Source organism: Talpa occidentalis, unplaced genomic scaffold, assembly GCF_014898055.3.
Source record: "Talpa occidentalis isolate TD23 unplaced genomic scaffold, MPIMG_talOcc4v2.1 talOcc4.10, whole genome shotgun sequence".
Taxonomy (NCBI): domain Eukaryota; kingdom Metazoa; phylum Chordata; class Mammalia; order Eulipotyphla; family Talpidae; genus Talpa; species Talpa occidentalis.
The window spans coordinates 87,165,163-87,180,496 of NW_023600993.1; the positions used below are offsets into that span (position 1 = coordinate 87,165,163).

Genomic DNA, 15,334 nt, shown 5'->3' on the forward strand with positions numbered 1-15,334 from the left:
TCACTGGTGAAATGGAGGCCTCTTCCCCTTCTCTGGCCACACCTCAGAGTGGCTGTAAAACTCAGAAAATATTGATGGGGTGAATTGTTACAGCCCCAGCATTGGCGCTCACAGCCTAGTGGCTAGAAATAAACATGCCTGTAAGTATCCCAATTATTCAAATATTCCTATTTGTTATTATTTGATGTATCACGCCGAGGGGAAAAATTAAGTTCTAAAGGGAGAAAAAAACTTGTTGCCCAAAGATGATGTTCATAACATTATTTAAATGCACTAAAACCTAGATGTCAAATATAGGGGCACGTGCACTCAATAGTAAGACGGCTCGGTAGCCACGTAGCCACATGGAAAAGCCCATAAGGTATTTATTTACGCTAGGAAAACAAGAAGGGCCTGAAATCACACAGGCGGTACAAGCACAGACAGGGAAAGTCATGGCCACATGTGGCAGAGACTGGAGGCCACCCCATGATGTCCACTTCCTGGCATTCTTGTCCTCCTACGATCCCCTCCCCTCGAGTGTGGTGGGAATGTGGCTGGCTTCTAACTGATTGAATATGGCCGAGGTGATGATGTGCCCATGACTGCCTGGTGATGAGATTGCTGCATCTCCGTCCCTAGGAACCAGCCAACAGAAAGGAAAGGAAACCCTTGGTCCTGCAGCTCCAAGACCCGATTGGAAGGTAATATCTTGCTGGTCAAGCCCCTGCAGACACCTTAGTTACAGACTCGTGAGCCCCCAGCAGGGGTGCAAGCAAAGCCTGGACTCCAGACCCACGAACACCGTGAGATAATAAGCACGTGGTGGTCGAAGCCACTAAGTTTATGGGACTACTGTTCCACCTAATAGATGATAAATCGACATAGGAAATTGTTTGACCAAATCCTTTAAGAATTTTGATTACATGAAGTTGTATTTAAGTGAATAAACTAAGGATATTGTTTATAAGTAAATATACAGGGCCTCCCTGGTAGCGCAAGGGGTTAAGCACCGCACTATGAAGCAATCCTCAGTGTCTGCAGCACGAGTTCGATCTCGGCTGGCCAGGGAGCAACCCACATGGCACAGCAGACCTCTCCTATCTCACCCCTGCTCCCCTCAGCAGTGTATTTCAGTCAGTCTGTCTGTTCTGCTCCCCACTCTGTCTCTGGTGAATCCTCTCACCCTCCCGCATATCTGGCCTGTACCCCGGCTCTTGTATGTATAAATAAATCTTTAAAAAAAAAAAGTATGCAAATAAAGTTCTTATTTATGTAATTAAAAAAAAAAAAAAGAAATTGTTTGGCTAAAGAGATACCGAAGTACTGACAGTGACTATTTGGTGTCTGAGTTGGGTTTTTTCCCTCTAGATACTAAATAGCCTCCAATATGCCCACCATGCTTACAGTGATAAAGGACTTTTATTTTATTTTTTTTTTAACACATTTTTTTTTTTAATTTATAGAGGCATGTTTTTATTTATTTATTTGTTTGTTTGTTTGTTTGTTTTGTTTATACATGCACTGGGTACAGTCAGAAGCACGGGAGGGTGAGAGAATTCACCAGAGCCAGAGCGGGGAGCAGAGCAGGCAGAAGGACCGAAGTACACTGCTGAGGGGAGCAGCGGGCGGCAGGAGAGGTCTGCACACCATGTGGGACCCTCCTCCGGTGGCCGGGGAGCAGCTGGGGATCGAACCGCTGCGCCGCAGAGGTCGCCGGCAGCTTCGCAGGCTCTCAGCTGCTCCCCCGATATAAAGGACTTTTAAAGGTGACACCAGATGCAAAAATGTTTGGCAAATCTGAACCCTCCACACGCCCCAGGCACTGACTCTCACCCCTTGCAGAAGCCGCAGAGCCTGAGACCTCAATGCATCTTTACCTCCAGTTGAGTCAGCATCGGTCACAAAGATTTTCTCCACCTCATTCAGGTCTAGCTCAGTAAACAGCTGAGGCTCTTGGAGTTTGCGTGTCTGGCTCTGAGTTAAGGTGGTCTTGGATGGCATCGGGGAGATAACACCCTCCGTGTTCTTTAATCTGCCAGGGATGGGTAGCTGGAACAAATATGATGACAAGAACCAGGGACTGAGAGGGTTAATTTCCTGAACTGAACATTTTTATGTACATCTTATTTAAAGAAAGCCCCCCCGGGTGGATAGGGTGCATATTGTTATGGTGTATTACAAAGCGACACACACAAAAAAGTCTTAATCACTTGCAGACCTAGGAAGACCAAGAAAGATCTAGATTGCTTCTCCTGACTTTGAGTAACTATTATTCTACTTTTCGAGCTGTCACAACTGAGGCTCAAGTGAGGTAAACAGACATAGTCAAGGTCCCACTTTACACATAACAGGACACGATATTGTTTCAAATCTTTAGTGGTCTGAATTGAGGACCACAAGCAATCCAGTTCCAGCTACCCCAGTCCATCAGATCTGGCCCCAAGCAGCTCAGACATCCCACTTGGGTGGGACCAGCGCACCTGCACACATCACAGTCATGCAGACCCCCTGTCAGGGTCTCTCAGCTCCCTCCTACTCACTCTCCTGGATTCTCCAAGTAGCCGCCCCACATTTCCAGCCCTCTTCCAGGCTGCCTCTGCAAAGCTCCTACATGTGACTCATTTTGACACTTAAACAAGGTTTCAGATCACCAAAGGCTCAGATCATCAGGCTAACATCCCAAAAAAGACTCAGGTGCGGGCTGTGGGATAACCATTAAGCGTTAACATGCTGAGAGCTTTGGGCCTTGAAAATTTAAAAAAAAAAAAAAATCTGGTTCAAAAATCCAAAATACAAGGTGGAAAAAAGTTTAAGTTTTTACAAGAAAAAAAGAATCTTGAAATTGCTAACATGTCAAAAGAGAATCCAGGACTCAAACTGAGAACATCTTTTATAAATGTATTCTTTTTTTTTTTTTTAATATATTTTAGGTTTTCTTTTTTTTTTTTTAGAGGCATGTTTTATTTATTTATTTTATTTGTTTGTTTTGTTTTTGTTTATACAAGCACTGGGTACAGTCAGAAGCGCTGGAGGGTGAGAGAATTCACCAGAGCCAGAGCGGGGAGCAGAGCAGGCAGAAGGACCGAAGTACACTGCTGAGGGGAGCAGCGGGCGGCAGGAGAGGTCTGCGCGCCATGTGGGACCCTCCTCCGGTGGCCGGGGAGCAGCCGGGGATCGAACCGGCGCCGCGGAGGCTGCGGGCAGCCTCGCAACCCAGCGCTCAACCGCTGTGCCACCGGGGAGGCCCAAATGTATTCTTAACTTTTACCAACTTCAAGCATAAGGCAACACGTTGATATTTGACATGTAAAATATCCCTAAATAAAGAAAAATTAAACTTAGGTACCAAGTATGTAAAAATCACTATTAATTAAATATTAGACTCTTTTCACTAAAAAAAAAAAGCTTACTTTAGACTTATTACTTAAAAAATATAAAATCGTGAAAAAAGTAACTCTAGCAGAAATACATGGGGGGTAAGAATCGATTAAAAAAGGAAGGAGGCCTCCCTGGTGGCACAAGGGGTTAAGATGCAACCTATGGGGCTGTCTGCTGCCTCTGCAACACGAGTTCGATCCCTGGGCCAGCGAGGGAGCTACCCACATGGCGCAGCAGACCTCTCCTGACTCGCCTGCTGCTCCCCTCAGCAGTGTACTTCAGTCGATCTGCCTGGTCTGTTCCCCACTCTGTCTCTGGTGAATCCTTTCACCCCCCACACCTCTGGCCTGTACCCCAGCTCTTGTATGCATAAATAAATAAATCTTAAACAAAATAAAATAAGGGCCTCCCTGGTGGTGCAGAGGTTGAGCACTGGGCTGCGAAGCTGCCCGCAGCCTCTGCAGCGCCAGTTCAATCCCCGGTCACCAGTGAGGGTCCCACATGGCGCGCAGACCTCTCCTGCCACGCCGGCTGCTCCCCTCAGCAGTGTATTTCGTCAATCTCTCTGTTCTGCTCCCTGCTCTGGCTCTGGTGAATTCTCTCTCACCCTCCCAAGCTTCCTACTGTACCCAGGGCTTGTATAAATAAATAAGTAAATCTTAAAAGAAAAAAAAAATAACAAAAAAATAAATAAATAAATAAATAAATAAAGGAAGGATGAGGGCCTCCCTGGTGCCACAAGGGGTTAAGTCAGCACTATGAAGCTGAGGCCCAAGGGGTTAAGTCAGCACTATGAAGCTATCCGCAGCCACTGCAGCACTAGTGGCTCCCCCTAACTATGACCAGAGTCTTGCCTCCCTTCCCCCTCTCCCAACATGGCACCAATCACCTTTCTAGAAGGCAAATCTGATGGTGACACCCCTGGCTCTGGCACTGTGCAGGCTGTGCCCTCACGCCCAAGTCCTGAGCATGACAATCCCCTGCCCTTTACCATGTAGCCCTAAATTGGCTTCCCATGGGCACACGCTGGTCCGCACACCAACTCCCCTCTACCATCCCCAACACAGCAAGCAGTCCAACTTTGCTCACACTGCACCCACTGCACCATAAGGGCCCGCAGCCCTGAGGGGTAACTCCCACCCATGCTCCCCAGTCTGGCTCAAATGGCACCTCTTCTAAGTTTCCCTAACTTTCAGGAAAGAATCATCACTGCCACCTCTGCACTCCCAAACTCTATTCATAGCTGCCATGCCTGCGTGGCATGATGCCGTGTATGACCATCCCTGGAAAAAGCAAAGTGTCAGGAGCTCTGCATTAGAATTCTGCCGGGCTCCCTGCTCACAGGCTAATGTATCTTGGGCATGTCCTATCACTTCTCAAGTCACGTTTCCTCACCAGCAAGACAGCTCCGTCCCACCCACCCTGCCAAGCTGGGCTGAACCTAAATGACACCTCAACATGTGAAGTCCCAGCAAACTAGCCTCACATTAAAAGTGTCCGAGGAAGCTTTTTGAAAGCAAGGGCATATTTATCTTCATTTAATTTATACTAATTATCTCTATGTTCCCCAACCCCAAGTACAAAATACACACATAATACTTATCTGGCTGGATAAAAATATGGACAGCCCATCCCAGCATTATCTCAATTTGGCTAGACAAAATTTAGTCCTTGCAGAGACTGCGAATGGGTAGCCCGATCTGTTGCCTTTGACCATGTGGTGCTTTCAAGGGAAAAACCGGCCGCTGCAGCACACAGTGAAGGCCTCACAAGGCCTACAGACACCTGAGCTCGCTGCCCCTGAGACTGATGATGAGACTTGTATGCGGATGAGTGGTGTTTGGGGTCACACAAGAACATCCCTCCCTTTATCGACTCTGCTGGCTTTCTTACCTTTTCGTGTTGAGTGCTTTCTCTTAAGTCATGGGGAGACACTGGCTTTAACCTAGAATAAGGAATCAGTTGCTTTAACTCAAGTAAGTCTTTATAAGGACCAAGTGTGGGACCCACCCAGCCACATCACAGGAGGGTGGAAAAGAAGTCCGTCCATGGACACCCCAACCCCGGCCCAGCACACGTGATGAGCGTCCCTTTTCCTGCAGGGGCTTCTCCAGCAGGGAGTTTTTCCCAGCTTAGATCTTGGGGCCTTCTTCCCCCCGATGGGAAGGAGTTGCCTGACTGAAATTGCTGTGCTCCTGGCTGAAGGGCAAAGGTTTCAAGGGCCCACGCAGTGGTCCAACCGCAATTCACACATTAGGCCCAGGTGTGGGCATGTGCCCAAAAGGTTAACTTATGTTCAGGAAGTGGGACAGGGTGGGTCTTTCCATTTCACACCCCCCAACCTGCCCTTGCCGACACCTGCCCTTGGATGCCTCTGGAGACAGGTCTTCTGACAGTAGCCTCCTAGCCTCCTCAGGGGGTCGGGGGTGTGACGCAAAGAGTCAGTCATGGGGATCTGCTCTGAGGACATAAAGGGCCTGTTTCCACTGGGTCGCTGCACCTCCGTGCAAGATGGAAGAAAGTGTTGTTAGGATCATTGGGGGCACGGCTCCACCCCACCGATGAGTCCCTTCATAAGAATCAAGAGGGCACTCTAGGATGGCAGAGGAAAGGCCAGCGGAAGGGCAAGGCCACACGTGCACAGGGGACAGTGCGGCCAAGCCAGCTTGGTTTGACAAAGTGCCCCTGAGAGGTGAGGGAGGGAAGAGAGATAGTGAGCGAGAAGAAAAATTGGAAAAATGGAGACTTTTAAAAAGTTCACCAGAGAGTCTGAACAGGATAAAGGACAATTGTGGTAATTCATCAGCATAAGATGGATGGCGATTGGAGGCTGGCCAGCCGTGTCCGAACCTGACAGTATCTTGGCTACAGCTCAGAAGTGAGCGCCTAAGGAGAGCAAAGAGCCAAAGGAAAGATTTGGAAGTCAAGAACCCGGGTGACTAAGGGCAACGCTAGAAAAAGCATTTCCAGAAAAGAGAACAAGGAGGAAAAGTGACTTCATGCATGTGATCCCGGGCTGTCCGATGAGAAATGAGACACAAATACTTGGGAAATAGGACTGTCGCTTGAGGAGGAACTACACGGGGGGCTAGCGGAAGGAGGAACACACAAAGTCAGGGTGAGCCAGCGAGGATGGGTGCTCCAGAGTGGATCAAGGTGATAATGACCTTGGAACATGACAACTAAAGGTCACCAGTGAAGACAAGCTACAGAAGTGTGTTGACAAGTCCATGTCTGTCAAGAATGTATGTTGCCACAGGCATAGAAGAGACTGGAAAAATATACTCCAAATTAATGGGAGTTATCTCTGGCAGGTGAGATTATGGAGCATTTTTATAGTCAAAATGCTGCACTTTTTTTCAGTTCAAAAAGGCTGATGGCGTCTTTAAGAAGTATTTCAGTGGAATGGTAAAGAGGTGGGAGTGATTCGTATCTCTCACCTGTGGAAGACCCCTGTACAAGAATGGTCTGGGGAGGGCTTGTGGGTTTTGGCATGTGGCGCTCAGCCCATGCATCTGGGATGCACCTCCCTGTCACTTCCATTGTCCCACCACCACCTTAGACCCAGGAAAGGCTGCTCTCAAAAATGATGCCCTGCGAAAAGGAACTGCCCTGCAGTCAGGTTCAAAGTCATTTGAGTAGAAATTCCTGGACTCGGAGGCTGGAGAGCAGAAAGGGGAGTACGTTGGGTGGCCATGTCCCTTAGGTTTCCTCACCTGGTGGAGAGGGACAAAGCCAGGTGAGGGACACTCTAAAGCTCAAGGCTCAAGTCAGGGGCCTTGACTTGGGCACTTCCTGCTTGGCTCTGAGGGGATACTATACTTGAAGTACAAAATCATGAGTGCTGAATTATATAAAATAAAATAATTTATTAAAAAAATAAAGTTAATTAAAAAAAATCATGAGTGCTGAGAAAATTAAGGAACGTCACACCCATTGATATGGGTTATTAGGGCGCTGGGAGCCATTATGAAGAAAAAAAAAAAAAAAAAAGCGTGCGCACATTGTCTCTGCACTAACCGGCACGTGTATCACCACATTTCTATAAAGTAGGCAAGCGTGGGTATGTTTAAGAAATTGAATTTTGGGGCCTCCCTGGTGGCACAGGCGGTTGAGCACAGTGCTGTGGAGCTGTCTACAGTCTCTGCAGTGCGAATTTGATCCCAGCCGCCTGCGGAGATGCCCACATGGCGTGGCAGACCTCTCCTGTCTCGCCCGCTGCTCCCCTCAGCAGTGTATTTCAGTCAGTCTGCTTGTTCTGTTGCCCACTCTGTCTCTGGTGAATCCTCTCACCCTCCCACACATCTGGCCTGTACCCCGGTTCTTGTATGCATGAATAAATAAATCTTAAAAAAAAAAGTGAATTGTGCTTTGCTCTGAGGTCTTCACTACCAAGAGATTAGTATCACCCGAGGGCACATACCCATAGTGCACTGTACTCACAACCCATCACTCGGGTAGTGCTGCCCACCAGCATGGGCAGCCTAATGGACTCATGGGAACCAGACCACCCCAAATTGCAGGACAGATTAAAGGTGGTTAAAGAAAGCCAACAACTAAAGGCAACACATGATCTTAATTGGATGGCAGGGGAACACTAAGGGCCATTTTAGGACCATTGAAGAAACTGAATAGACTCTACACTCTTAAGAGCATTTCCTGCTTTTGACAATTGTACTGTGGTTATGAGAATGGCCTTGTTCTTAGGAAATACACACTTAAGTATTTATGGATAGAGGAGCATAATGCCTGTACTTTATTCTCAAATGGTTCAACAAACACATGGATAATAATAAAGCACATGTGGCAAAATATTCAATTAGTCAATTGGGCAAATGGGAGTTCTTTATACTATTCTTACAACTATTTCCTATGTTTTTAACTATTTCATCAACACAAAGTTGGATGAGAAATGTTTGTAACCAGGGGCCTCCCCAGTGGCACAGCAGGTTGAGCACAGCGCTGTGAAGCTGTCCACAGCCTCCGCAGTGCGGGTTTGATACCTGGTCAGTCAGGTAGATACTCACATGGCGCGGCAGACCTCTCCTGTCTCACCCGCTGCTCCCCTCAGCAGTGTTTTTTGGTCTGTCTGCCTGTTCTGCTCCCCGCTGTCTCTGGTGAATTCTCTCACCCTCCCCCATCTCTGGCCTGTATCCCAGTTCTTGTATAAATAAAACTAAATCTTTAAAAAAAAAAAGTTTGTAACCAGAGAGAGAGGTTCTGTGCATGTTCATAGACTGAGGCAAAAGCAACAAGTGGGAGAAAAAAATATTGAAGACACTGAAAAGGACAGGAGAGTGAGAAGCTGTCTTCCACTACTGGATGAAAGGAAGGGGAAAATTAGGCGTAGCATGAACTTTCTATTTAGAACTAGAGAACAGTAAGGTCAGAATTAGAAAACAAGAACCCACATCCTTAGGGTGCAGATGGGGCAAAACAGGGGTGACGGTTTGGAGCAACCATCAGGGAAGCACCTGCTAGGGATGGGAAGGGGATTACTGGTTTGCTACATTCATTAAAAAGCCAAACGCCGTCAGAGGTCTCCTGATCAGTCTCTGATCTCAGGCAAATGTATCATAGAGCCCAAGTGCCCAATCTTTTAAATACTAATTAAATCCCAAGCCCTCACTCACCCTGACTCAATTTGAGCTCCCTGGTTTAACTTGCTGACTAAACCTGATAGCAGTTGACTGATTTTCGACTTCCCACTCGTCTCAGACATCTTGGCGGTCGTCCCTACATCCAAAGAAGCCCCTCTATGATGTCACCACGGAATTCCAAAGGCCTCCACCTGATTGCTGAGTGGCATGTTTAGAATCGGGAAAATGAGAGAATTCCATGTGCAGAACCCAACAAAATATTAACCCAGCCCACAAACTACAACCAGGCAGCCATTTTTTATCCATTTGAGATATTCTTTTTATTTATGTTGAACTTACAGCAGTGACAGGAGCTACAGCACATGCAGCCAGGACAAGAACGAACACAGAACCCCCCACAGGACAAGTATGGCAAAGAGTGCCTATCACTCATGGAAACTGGAAAATGCCAGGGACCCTTATGATAAAAAGCAAGGGTCACCAAAATCAAAAGGCCACTGGCTCCAAGTTGGGACAATGAAAGGCACAGTAGCTCTCTGCCTGCCCTTTGCATGAGCTCCATTTCTTTGAAAAGAGGAGGCTACAACAGCATTGTGGAGGGTGGGGGTCTTACAAGCCCAGACTTGAGAGCAGGCCTGGACTGGATGGGGCACTATTCAATCTTGGTCCAAGAAACAGTGCAGCCAAGATGAGTTGGTCAAGGGTAAATCTCCTTAGAGATGGATTCCAGATTGTAAAATACTCATCTCAGTCATATTTCACGATGACCTAGATGTTACCAAAAAGCTAACTGACCACCAAGCAAGACATTCTCCCCAGATCTGAGCCAGCATAAAGGAAAACTTCTGCTCCCATATCGTCAATGAGAACGACAAAGGATCTTATATTGTAAAACATCAGGGAAACTAGTGGATGAATGCATCAAAGGTGCAAGCAGTCTTTTAAATTGGGGTTTTTTAAAAGTGGGAATTTATAAACTAGAAGGGTTTATTCTTTTTTAAAGGCTCAACATTTAACTGTTTCCTACTGTTGTTAATTGGGTTTCTTTTTGCTGTATGTGTTCACTTTTCAATCCAATGTTACCATTTCTAATTACAATTCCTGCATTTATCAATAATTTACATGGGCTTAAAATACACTATTTTCTGTCACAATAAATACATACTTCCCACCCTGAGAAAAACATCAGAAAAGGAGGGAAATACTAAGATGCAATCCACTTTTTTTTTTTTTTTTATACAAGCACTGGGCACAGTCAGAAGCGCGGGAGGGCGAGAGAATTCACCAGAGCCAGAGCGGGGAGCAGAGCAGGCAGAAGGACCGAAGTACACTGCTGAGGGGAGCAGCGGGTGGCAGGAGAGGTCTGCGCGCCATGTGGGACCCTCCTCCAGTGGCTGGGGAGCAGCCGGGGATCGAACCGGCGCTGCAGAGGCTGCAGGCAGCTTCGCAACCCAGCGCTCAACCGCCGCGCCACCAGGGAGGCCCCAATCCACTTTTTAAGTAAGGAAAAGTTCAGAAACTTCCCAACTAAAATGAGTGAAAATACAATCATCAATAATTCAAGTAAAAATATAATCAGACCAAATTTAAAAAGTTAGGGGAAGGGCAGTTAGAAAAAATCTCCTAGATAAACCTCTGTGCAAAAATAATTCTGGGAAAAAAAAGCTCAAAGTCCTATTTTAGACGAGTTTAGGCACCATCACCAGTCCTAGGGAGACTGTGCCCCTGGAGAGGAAATGGGGCGCTGGGAGGAATGGGGGCAATTTGGGCAGCCAGGGCTGCAGTGAACACAGACACATGGAAGTACCCCAGAAAAGGCACTCCCCTTGATCAGCAACATGGCCAATACTGTCTGCTCCAGCTTTACCGTTCTGGGTTGGAAAATGTCAACACTCCTGTCCTCCTATAATTTGTCAAACTTTTAAGATGCAATTTGATAGCCACGAATAAAGGGTTTATCCTTTTCAACACACTATATTGCAATTGGAGGGGACCCTGAAGATTAGGATTGAGGTCACACCTTGAGTTGAAGTCATATGACATTTAAAACAATGCTCTTCCCACCACACCATGCCAAAGAACTCCAGGTTCAAATGTCAAGGATTTAAACAACTATGATTCAAGGAAAAGGCAGATTGTCGAGTCTAGTTCCACAGCTTCTTACTGATGTCCTTCCCCACCAAATCCCCAGCCTAGAGGAAGAGAAATATATCTTCAAGATTGGGGGTGGGTGGGTAGGAATTAAGTCAAAAGAAAGCTAAAAATTCTTAAGAGATGTCTTCAAGTAATTTTTATTCCATTTAACATCCAATTGCTATTTCTTTTCTCTGCCTTAAAAATTAACAGCAAAGAAGGCATGCACACGGGCAAACTGGGATAGTCTATAAAAATCTGTCAAAAACACAAATAGCTTATTCCATTCCATTCCAAGCAAGGTTTAAAGTTTCAGAGTAAAAACAGCAATCACATAATTACACATGTTCAACTCTCACAGTATTTTGTAGAAAAACATATAAAATATCCCAAAAAGGTGGTTTCATGTTAGAAACCTTTAGAATTCTAAAATCCAGATGACCTCGAGGTATGGTAATTCTTTAAAAAAAAAAAAAAATCACTGAGCTACCTTAAAATACATCAACAGGTCCCAGTATGAAAAATGTAAGAACATGATAAAACAGTGAGAAGCAAGCAAGAGAGGAAAGACATCTGAAGGTCTCTCAGACTTACACAAGGATAGACTGACAGACACTGGCACGCCAGTCTTGCACTGAAGGGTGATGTGACACAGGGGTGACTCGTCAGCAAAGTGCCCCCTGCAGCTGGCATGTGGGAGGAGTCAAATACTCACGTTGAATCAGTTACTTCTCCTGTCATAGCTTCTTTTAGCACCAAACCTGTATTAAAACACAAAAGCTGTACACTTCACATCATTTGTCAGTGAGAACTGTTTTCAAAAAGTCACAGGCGAGATGTAGCTGGTGCTGAGCAACACTGCTTTTCTCTGAACCAGAACTGTCCCTCCACTGACAAAAAATGCCTCCAGACGCAACATCTGCCTGGACTGCTCGTACAGACCCATGTAACTTTTTCTAGCCCAGAAAGGATCTTGGGGAAACCATCCTCATTCATTTCTGAGCCAAAGAAATGTCATGCTCTGCAGACTGAGGATACAAAGCCTGGAAAAACCCGGTCTCAACTCCTGCCCCTGACCTTCTGACCATGGCACTGTCTCGTTCATTCTGATCAAGGTCAGCGGGCAGGTGCCACCCGACCCCTTTATGTATTTAATCAGCGCACTTGTGTGCTTGATCTCAGGCTTAACTTGAATAGCTTCCAATGCCATCAGCCAACAAGGCTGAATCTTAGAAACTGCTCTCTGACCCCATTGGGAACTAGTAAAAGCCAAAAAGTGGTGGACTCAAACTCAAAAAGTGGTGACCTACCAGCAGCCCCAAATTCATTCACCACCAAAACTTAAAGTAATCCATAATTCATCCCATTACTACTACTCCCACCTGCACCCACACTATCATCACCAGTGATTCCTACAGACTGCACAAAACACTCAAAGTAAATCAAGTTAATGGGAAAACTTAATGACATTTTTAAGATATAACAGAATTCCAAACTGCTGACAGATCATTTTGCAATTCTGGATCTATATTTTGACACGATTTACAAAGTTCTATGCTTTAGTGGCTAACCTGGTTTGCGTTCAAACAGTCACAGGACTAGTTTGCCTCTCCCCACCAGCAGAAACCTGTGAAGGCTATTTTCATTTTACATTTCAGAACCTCAGAGTCTCAAATACAAGTGAAATACAGGTTGATTTACATTTCAAGTTTTAATATTAAGTGTGTATGTGTGTGTCTCTCAAAATTTAAGGTCCTGGGGCCTCTCTGGTGGCACAAGGGGTTAAGTCCCAGCACTATTAAGCTATCCACAGTCACTGCAGCACGAGTTCAACCCCTGGCCAGGGAGCTGACCCACACGGCTCAGCAGAGCTCACCTGTCTCGCTCGCTGCTCCCCTCAGCAGTGTACTTCATTCAATAGGTCTGCCTGTTCTGCTCCCCACTCTTTCTCTGGTGAATCCTCTCACCCTACCCCCGTACCACTGGCCTACACCCCAGTTCAGTTATGCATAAATAAAAATAAAAACTAAACTAAAGGTCCTGGATTGAGGGACCTAGAAATCTGATTCTGAGGCTGGATCTGTTACCCAGAAAACCAAATTACTGAAGCTACCTGACTACCTGGGACAGCAAGATCCTGAGCTCCAAGGATTAGTATAACATTAGTTTCCAATTTAGATTTAAACCAAAAGGAAAACTGACCCTTCACAGATTCTACCTGAACAACAATGTGCTTCTAACTACAGTCCACTTCACTCTCAGAGTACTGAACGCCTCCGTGGGTGTCCTTTCAGTCCAGGGCTCTCACATGTGGACACGTGAAAACTACGAGAAAAAAGCAGCAAGTGTCAGAAATAACTATGATCTCATCTGGTTTTTCAATTTTATGAGTAAAATGTGTGAATACAAACGTATGACATATTCCTAATTTTAAATCAACAGCAACAGTGCCAGACCAGCGAAATGCTTGGCAATTCATGAAAACCGAACACAGGCTCAAAGCAATTACTTGCAAGCTCTCTGCTGACAGCAGTTGGATATGGGGCACCCACGCTCTAGTGAGCTAATCTGGCTAGGCTGATGAGGCTTAAAGTCGAGGTTCTACTTGAAGACTATGGTGAACTATGGTAAACATCACAAAAGGAGCACCTCATACCAAAGCTTAGAAAAGACCCTTAAAGAAAAACATCTCTAGAACCCCTTTGGTTATTAGCAAAACTGCCGCTTTTCCAACACCATTTGGGTTCTGGAGTAAACCCTGAAGAACATACAACTTTTCAAATCAGTGGATGTGAATTAGTACATCATGAATTTTCATATAAAAGAAAATGGTAGAAAGTGTGTTTAGACCTCAATTTCACTTGGGGGAAAAACTGGATGGAAATGAATCTTTTCTGAAAATAGAAAGGAGCTGGACACATCAATGCAGCCTAGCCAGAAAAGAAACATCAAAAGAACTTATTTTACAAAATATCCAAAGACTATCTAGGGTAAGGAACACCCTCCTGAAGTCTCAAGACACAAAAACCCTGTCCTAAGCTTTTCTGACCCATAAACAGAGTTCAGATGATCTGGAGAGCCCATGCAGGGATTCTAACAGTGTGGCTGCTTTTATCTGTCAGCTCATGCCGATCCCACAAGCACTCAGTGCGGGGGTATTTCGGCCAAAGTCATCATCCTAGCTTTGCAGGTAAGAACAAGAGAGTTCAATGAGCTCATGCCACAAGGTAGAGGGACCTGCAAGTATGCCAATCTGATGTCCCCCTGCCAGAACTGAGACTCAAGGTCACAGGCACATCTGCAAGGCCAAAGCACAGGTCGGAGGACTCCACCAACCCAGGACACCTGAGGGACATACTAAAACATGATTTTCAGTCCCCTCCGAATCGCAGACACTTCAGAAACATTTTATCACCGAAGCACCAAAGGTGATTCTGAGGTTTGAGGACCATTAGCTGGACGAGTGAACTAAATCCAAATTCAGTCAGAAAACCCATTTGCTCACTTATCCTCCATGCAACAGAACGTGCCAAGCAAACCAAACAGCTTGTTCAAGTTTACAGCACTAGTAACCTACCCTGAATCAGTCACATCAAAAGATTTGTTGCACCTCAGCAAGGACTAGGTCAACGGACTCAGGCCAAGTACAGTCAGCAGCAGCCTCACTCCTCCCAAGGTGACTTCACCCAACAGCACCTTCACAACTCCACACCTTCTGCAGGTATCTTCTTAAGAGACTGCCAACACAGATGGGGTCACCTTTCTTCTGATGGTGAATGACATTGCAAGGAAATTATTTTACTTCTACAGGAAGTAATGGTGTGGGTATAATCCTAGTCAAAAGCAGCATCGAGTTGGGTTTACAGAACACCTGTAACTGTGTAGGTGCTCAAAATCATGTGGAAGACTACTTTTTGCCCATTTAAATTTCATACTAAAAAAGGTAACAATTCTTCTTTAGAACTCATTTCTTAAAGCATATGGAATTTTAAAATGCAGGAAAAATGGTGACAATTCAGATCATTTTATAGATAAAAATTGTGTTCGCTACCTTTGAAATATATTTTCAGAAAAAAAAAGCCAAAAAAGAGCATCCCCCATGGTGTCCACCAAATCCTATCCTGTTGTATTTCTCAGGCTGAGAGAGCCCGAAAAGATTTCAGGGCAGCTAGGCCAAGGCTAGGGCTTCGAGGAGAGACCTCTCGGGAATATGAGAATGTAAAAGTGCAAGAGGCTGAGAT

The 15,334-nt window shown here is 45.6% G+C and overlaps 1 protein-coding gene across 4 annotated transcripts in view; it reads right to left on the reverse strand.

The window, feature by feature from the left end:
• The window catches only part of EFCAB8 (EF-hand calcium binding domain 8), a 53,417-nt gene extending 41,664 nt beyond the window's left edge, over positions 1–11,753 (reverse strand). For 2 of the 4 annotated variants that reach the window (XM_037496876.2, XM_037496927.2), the window contains exons 1-3: positions 8,994–10,276; positions 5,254–5,305; positions 1,860–2,031 (exon numbers count right to left, since the gene is read on the reverse strand). In XM_037496876.2, coding sequence (XP_037352773.1) covers positions 1,860–2,031; positions 5,254–5,305; positions 8,994–9,082 — 313 coding nt within the window. In that variant the 5' untranslated portion in view covers positions 9,083–10,276. Of the gene's footprint in view, positions 1–1,859; positions 2,032–5,253; positions 5,306–8,387; positions 8,511–8,993; positions 10,277–11,687 lie in introns of those variants that run through there. The other 2 variants (XM_037496920.2, XM_037496884.2) reach the window with 2 other exon arrangements.
• Between the last annotated feature and the right edge of the window lie 3,581 nt (positions 11,754–15,334).